The sequence below is a fragment of the Manis pentadactyla genome, chromosome 10 (genome assembly GCF_030020395.1).
Source record: "Manis pentadactyla isolate mManPen7 chromosome 10, mManPen7.hap1, whole genome shotgun sequence".
Taxonomy (NCBI): domain Eukaryota; kingdom Metazoa; phylum Chordata; class Mammalia; order Pholidota; family Manidae; genus Manis; species Manis pentadactyla.
Window position 1 is genome coordinate 9,806,410 of NC_080028.1, and position 7,431 is coordinate 9,813,840.

Genomic DNA, 7,431 nt, shown 5'->3' on the forward strand with positions numbered 1-7,431 from the left:
TCCCAGGATCCCTTGGGCTGGATTAGCTTTAGCCAGGGGAAAGCCACAGAAGCCCCTCCTGGAATGCAGCCTGGGGGTGGGGGCAGCGGAGTCGTCGATGAGTTGGGCTGGCGGGGTCTCTGCAAGGCAGGGCTAAGCCCCCTGCACCATTAGCCCCCTGATCAGTGCTTGGGTGTGTGTGTCCACCCGAGGGTGCAGGAGGGGGAGAGGCCTCGTCTCTGCAGCTCTGCTGGGTGGGCCTGGGACAGGGAGCCCCACTGCAGGGCCCAGCCTGGCCCAGTTGCTGCCCTGTCCCTTCTCTGCTCCCAGGCAAAAGCCTCTTAGATGACGTGGGCGAGGGGGAACACACTAAGCCCTAGGCCTGGGGGGCCCTGGGGGAGCCGGCAGCTGACCTGCAAGCAGGCCTGGGGGACTTTCGCCGCACACCCCCATCAGGCCGGGCTTCACAGGGGAGCCTGTGGGCAGCCCCTCCCTGCAGGCCTCAGGAGATGTGAGACGGGCGCCCAAACCCACCGGACAGTTCAGGTGAGTGTGGGGCGAGGGCCTCCAGGGACCACCTCTTGTCCCAGTCCTCAAAATGGCTGCATCCCTGGCAGAGACAGGCAGGAAAAGCCGGAACCTGGTGCTGGTTGGGGAGGGGCAGAGTCCAAGCAATCAATGGGGCCCTCGCATTGCCTGTTGCCGGGAGGGAGAACCCAGGCTTGGGGGAGCTGCAGCAGGGAAGGAGGCTCCTGCCATGGCTGGGGGCTGGACCATCTTGCCTGTGGGGCCCACCCTCATCTGCTTTGGGGCACTTGGGGCTGCTCTGTGAACCCCTGGCTGGAGCTTCAGGAGGGTGAGACACTTGAGAGTCATTTTCTGCTTGTGGAGGGGTTGAGGGGCTGCTAGAGGTTTGGAAAGCAGAAGGTCTCTCTCCTCTCTCTCCCAGTGCCCCCACCAAGATTCCTGGCTGGCCTAGGGAGATCAGTTACCACCTTACAGGTGGGAAAACTGAGGCTCAGCAAGGGGAGGCGAACTTCACAAGCCACAGAGCAAATCCTTGGCTAGGCTGGGATGAATTGGAACTCGGCTCCCTTAGCTTCTGAGACAAGGCTAACATTGTTATAAAGTGCTTGGGTTTTTATTCCCCCATAATGTTCTAATGACAATAGTCATTCCTGATCATTGAGAAAGACTAGGAATACATCACAGGGGAAATAAACCCCATCCGTTTTGCAGCTGTCACCTGTCTCCCCTGCCACAACTACACACTGTGTTGGTCCCTTTGTCTAAGACCCTCACACGCGCACATCAGGCACCCTGGCAGGCCCGTGCACACCGCGGCACTCACGGGCTGCCTGGCTCTCCCACTCACCTGCGACCCCTCTCCTGCCACCACTAGGTCCTGAGGGGCAAGGAGTGCCCTCCAGAGGGCGTCTTCCTGAAGCCAAGACTCAGGTGGGAACGACTCTATTATTCTCCCTTCATCCTCCACACACCTCTTGGAGGAGGGGAAATTTGGCGGGAGACGGTGAGGTCCTGCCTCAGTTTCCCCCCCTGGCTCCATTTCCTGAGTAGGGTTCACGGTGGGTAGCTCCGTGCCTCAGTTTCCCCACGCTGGGTCTCCATCCCCCTTTCTGGCCTGAGCTACAGACCCTGGCCGCTCCTTCTTGCCCCGCTTCCCCCAGCAGAGGCAGCGGCGATGGGCGCTGGCGGCCCCAGGCGGGGCGAGGGCCCCCCAGACGGCGGCTGGGGTTGGACGGTGCTGGGCGCCTGCTTCGTGGTCACCGGCTTCGCCTACGGCTTCCCCAAGGCTGTGAGCGTCTTCTTCCGCGCGCTTATGCGCGACTTCGGTGCGGGCTACAGCGACACGGCCTGGGTGTCCTCCATCATGCTCGCCATGCTCTACGGCACCGGTCAGCGCCCCCTGGCGGATCCCTCCGCGTCTCCCCAGGCCCAGGGCGGCGGGTCCATCAGGGACCAGGGGAGCCCCTGAGCATCGCGGGGGGCTGTGGAAGCGCTGGTGGAGAGGGCAGGAGGGCGGCAGCGGTCACAGGTGGAGCTGCACCCAGGCGGTGACCCGGCAGGCTTGGCCAGCCGGCAGGGCCCCTCCATTCTTGCCCCAAGTCCTGCAGCCGCCGGTTACGGGTGGGGCACTGACGTCGGAGTAAGATTACCGCTCCCGGAAGCCCTCATCACCTGTGAGGGGCGCGGAGCTGCTGGAGTTCCTCTGGCCAAGCAGAGTGCGGGGTGCGGGGCCTGGTGAGGAAAGCAGATCAAACGGTGGTTCCCGCAGTGAAGATCAAACAGGAGTGGGGTCTGCCCCTTCGGCTTTGGTCTGGGGGTGGGCGCTCTGGCCCAGGACGGGTCCCTCCCCCGTGTCCCCCTCAGGGTGCTGTCTCCTTTGGTCGGTCTCAGCCAAACTTTGTGACCTTGGCCAGACACTGCCTTCTCTGAGCCAACGTGACCTTTGCCCTTTGATCCGTCTTCCCGGGCTGGAAGGTGCAAAGCCTGGAGTGTCCACAGGAGAGATGACCGGCCCAGGCCGTGTCGTGACCCTGCCCTGCCCACAGGCCCGGTGTCCAGCATCCTCGTGACTCGCTTTGGCTGTCGCCCCGTCATGCTGGTGGGTGGACTGTTGGCCTCGGCGGGCATGGTCCTTGCATCCTTTGCCACCAGCCTCCTGGAGCTCTACCTGACCGCTGGGGTGCTCACTGGTGAGGGTGCCCACCGCCCTCCTGCCCTGCGGGGGTGGCGTGGGAGTCGGGAGTCCTGCTGCAAGACCTTCTGTCCTCAGTTTCCCCAAGAGGGGCGGTCCTTGAAGTCCCTCGGCTTAGTTCCCTGGGGTCCGCGGCGCCCTTGGGCAGCCCAGTACAGCGCCCCTCGCCCGCAGGCCTGGGCCTGGCCCTCAATTTCCAGCCGTCGCTTATCATGCTGGGGCTGTACTTCGAGCGGCGGCGGCCTCTGGCTAACGGGCTGGCGGCGGCGGGCAGCCCCGTGTTCTTGTCGGCGCTGTCGCCGCTCGGCCAGCAGCTGCTCGAGAGCTTCGGCTGGCGCGGCGGCTTCCTGCTGCTCGGCGGCCTCCTGCTGCACTGCTGCGCGTGCGGCGCCGTCATGCGGCCGCCCCCCGGGCCCGGCCGGTGGCCGCGCGGTGACAGCGCGGGCGACGGTCCTGGGGAGCCGGATGGCACCGAGCTGCGCCTGCGCGCGGCGCCCCCTGGCTGCCAGACCCGCCGGCGGCGCCTGCTGGACGTGGCCGTGTGCGCCGACCGTGCCTTCGCCGTGTACGCTGTCACCAAATTCCTGATGGCGCTCGGGCTCTTCGTTCCCGCCATCCTTTTGGTGAACTACGCCAAGGACTCCGGAGTGCCTGATGCCGACGCCGCCTTCCTGCTGTCCATCGTGGGCTTCATAGACATCGTGGCGCGGCCGGCGTGTGGCGCTCTGGCCGGCCTGGCGCCCTTGCGACCCCACGTCGCCTACCTCTTCAGCCTGGCCCTGATGGCCAACGGGCTCACGGACCTGAGCAGCGCTCACGCGCGCTCCTACAGCGCCCTAGTCGCCTTCTGCGTCGCCTTTGGCCTCTCCTACGGCATGGTGGGCGCGTTGCAGTTCGAGGTGCTCATGGCGACCGTGGGTGCGCACCGCTTCCCCAGTGCACTGGGCCTGGTGCTGCTCATTGAAGCCGTGGCTGTGCTCATCGGACCACCCTCTGCCGGTGCGCCCCAAAGGAGGGGCTAACAGCTTAGTGCCCCCAAGTTTGAGGGAAGCCCCCTCCCTGTCCCAGATGGAACTTCAGGGATGAGGGGAAGGGACTCCTGGGCAGAGACAGTCTGGTGGGGTGGGCCCCCTTCCCATGGCCAATTAAGTCCTCCAAGGCATTACCACCCGCTCTGGGTGGTGACAGAGAAACATGGAAAGGTGCCAGGAAGAAACCAGTGTTGGTAGCTGGTGCTGCAGTGGGTCATCTCCAGCAACTGGCACAAAGGCAACTTGCTGTGAAGCCCAGATGCCTGTTCTCTTCCTGCAGACGGGGGAACTGAGGCACAGAGGCCCCATAGTTGTAAGCCCCAGAATTAGAGCAGAACTGTGCCCAGTGCTAGAGGCCCATACCTTTGGAACAACGCATCTGAGCGCTTTAGTGTTTCCAGCCTTTAAGGGTGACTAGGATAGGGGCAGTGTGTTTGGGGAACCAGTCCTGGGAACAAGAGTAAAGTGGCAGTACTCAGTGTGCCTGTGAGGTGGTCATGCTGGGGTCCAGGGGTAGCTCCCACCCTCATCTGCCCAGAGGACTGTAGCCAGGCCCTGCCCACGCTCAGTGAGGCTGCTGCTGTCCAGGGACAGGTCTGGGCCTACCCCTGTGCACGCCGCCTCCTGGGCGCTCCACGTTCATCGGCTCTCTTAGGAAATCGCCATGCTGAGGGGGGTCGGGGAGAACTTCCTGCAGGGGCTGGCATTAAGGCAACCCTGCCGGCTTGGCGGGACCCCCCAGGGGAGGGCACAGCAGGCATTTGGGGGACAGTTTTCCTCTGTAGTGAAGAGGAAGGAATCAGAAAGCTGGGGGTGGGGACATGAGGGTCTTCCTGGGTTGTTGGGTCAGCCCTGAAACAGCATGGGGCCTCCTGTGAGCAGCAGCGAGCTGAGGTCGGGCTTTGGGATGGAACATTGACAAGGAGGCCATCTTTTCGGGGTCCAGGCTGCAGCTGAGATGGGGAGGGTGGCCCATCCTTCCAGGGCTTGGCCGAGTGCCCTCAGCAAGCTTTGTCATCTCACCTGACCCGGTGGGAATGGCAAAGCCCCCAATCCGGTGTGAGGGTGGCCTCTGAGCCCACCACCAAAACCACAGAACCAGCCCTCCCAGAGGCTCAGGGATTCCTCTTTCATTTTCTCAGTGCACCTACGGGTGGATCTAATAGGCAGAGATGGCACATAGGGTGAGTATGAGAGGGACAGGGACAGGGACAGGACTGGCTGGGCAGGAACCAGGAAGGCAAGTCTGGGAGCACTGCTCATGGGGGCTCAGTGGACAGCCGGCTTGGGGGACATCAGGGGGGCTGAGGCCACAGGGACGCAGACCAGGGGTCATAGTCTGGTGTGGACAGCCATAAGGTGCCCCCGAAAAAGGGGGAACCCACAGAGGAATCACACTTTTGGGGAAAATATTTGCAATTAAAAGATTTTCCTGAGTATGAAAGTGCCTGGGATAGAAAACTTGGAAAATAACAGAAGGGAACAGGAGTTAGCAACCCACAAGCCCTGCCCCCAGCTGGTGCTAATGACAGCTCCATCTGTGGCACCAGGGCCTCCTGGGAGGGGCAAGACGAGGTCTGAGGGGCCCTGGGAGAGCGGAACCAGTACCCTGTAGACCAGGGCTTAGGTGGAAACAGCAGGAGTCGGGAGCCCTCAGGAGAGTGGGGCTGAGCCTGTGCCCCCTCTCCACTCCCCAGCTGGCCAAGTCACAGGGCAGGGGTGGGGTTTGATCTGGAGGGTCCAAGGGGTACCTGTGAACTGTAAAATACTGCCTCACCCAAGGGCCCTTATCACTTAAGAAACTGAGGTCCAGGGAGGTGAAGCGACATTTTTAAGGTCTCAAATGGCAGGCCCTGTGTGGGGTTTTGCAACTGTAAAGTGAGACTAGTATCACCCGTGGGCCCCACCAAATGTAGGGCACTGCCCTTCATCCGAGGTTGGGGGGGTGAAGTGCGGGGTCTTCTGCAGGCTCTTACCTCCCCCGCCCCTGCCCCAGGCCGCCTGGTGGACACACTGAAGAACTATGAGATCATCTTCTACCTGGCCGGCTCTGAGGTGGCCCTGGCTGGGGTCTTCATGGCTGTGGCCACATGCTGCCTGCACCGCTCTCAGGATGCCCCACCCAGCACGGGCACCGAGGACGCGGAGGCCAAAGTGGATGCCGAGGCCTTGCCCGCCAGCACCGAGGAGCCTGGCAGCCTTGAGTTTCTGGAGGAGCCAAGCCCTGAGGCTGAGCCTGCGGAGCGCGAGGTGGAGGCAGAGGCACAGCTGCGCCCAGACTCTATGCAGTGCGAGGGCCCTGGGCAGGGTGGCCAGTGACCCAGGGACGGGGCTTCCCTCCCCAAAGCCCTGGCTGCCCCAAGAGGGCCTGGCACACTGCAGGCTGCCCTGGGGTTATCAGCCTCTGGGCCCAGGAGGGCAGCTCCCTGCCTCATTGGCCCAGTGCGCCATGGCCAGGCCCTGGCCTCACTCAGGAAAGCTGCTGTGTGTAGACGGGGTCTGGATCTCTGTGAGAGTAAATTCATAAAGCTAAGCTGGAAATGGTTTCTGTTCCTGCACCTTCACTGTGCCTCTGGCTGCTACCTGGGGTGCGTGCGGTAGGCAGAAGTGTGAGAGGCTCTCCCCAGGGCCCTCCCGCCCAACAGGTGTTGGAGGAGGAAGCAGCAGAGACGGAGGAACGGTGCAGACGGTGCCCCCAGACTTGGGCTCCTGCCAACCCCAGCCCCGCTCAGAGCTGTGTTGAAGCCTTTGCTGGCAGCACCTGCTGCTCAGGGTCCCCCAACAGCCGAGGAGCACAGACCCCAGCATTGTAGGCTGGGGTTGAACCCTGGCCAAGCCTGGGTCTCCACACACTGGAGGGAGATGGTAAACCACCCCATCCTGGGGCACGTCGGGAGTGTGGGGCTGGCGCCAGTCCTGCTGCCTTCTGAGGGGACCCACTAAGCTGGACCCCCTCTCAGCGCAGTTCTGGGTCTCCTCTGTCTATAGGAGAGACTCTGCTGTCCCAGGGCCTTTGCTCAGACACGTCCTACGGACACCACCGTGGCTGTGTGCAGCCTGGCCGTTCACCGACCCCGGCACCTACCTCTCTCTGGGAGTCCCAGGGACATCTCCTCTCTTGCACTTGATTAAAGTGCAGGGAGCTCAAGGTCTCACCCCCGCTGGGGAGACTTGGGGACCTGTTCCCTCCAAGTAGTTTTTCTTGTCCCAGAAGTCTGACAACCACATTCTTCAGCTCCCTCCCTCCAATTCGTCAGGGCAGAGACCAGGCCGCCATGAAGGAGGCAGCTTTCCCACTGGGACCCACTCCGTGCGGCCACACTCCTCAGGAAAGCCCACCACCAGTGTCCCTGCTGGTCTCATTTCCCATCTGGAACCCAGGAAGGTGTGGGGAAGCTGGCAGGTGTCTGGCTTACACCGCTGCTGCCGTTCCCTGGGCCAGCAGAGAGTGACTACATTTTATTTAACACTCATAAAGGGCTGACTCCGTGCCAGGCACTGACTGTTCTAGCCCTTTATGAAAGTTAACTCCTCTCATCCTCGTAACAATCCAAGAAGGGAGAGATCACTTTAACCACACTCACAAGAAGGGAAACTGAGGCACGGTGAGGTTAGAAAGTAGCCCAGGGTCCCAGAGACTGAGACTGCAATCCAGGCTGCTGGCCCACCTGTGCCCGTGGCCTCCATGCCGGCTGCTCCTTC

The 7,431-nt window shown here is 62.6% G+C and overlaps 1 protein-coding gene across 1 annotated transcript; it reads left to right on the plus strand.

Annotated features, from left to right (window-relative positions):
* Positions 1-386: 386 nt before the first annotated feature.
* On the plus strand, positions 387-6,242 carry SLC16A8 (solute carrier family 16 member 8). The gene is made up of 4 exons (XM_057486376.1): positions 387-835; positions 1,382-2,696; positions 2,873-3,697; positions 5,726-6,242. Exons 2-4 carry the CDS (start codon positions 2,600-2,602, stop codon positions 6,046-6,048), a joined length of 1,245 nt encoding a protein of 414 aa, XP_057342359.1. The 5' UTR covers positions 387-835; positions 1,382-2,599; the 3' UTR covers positions 6,049-6,242.
* The last annotated feature ends 1,189 nt before the right edge of the window (positions 6,243-7,431 follow it).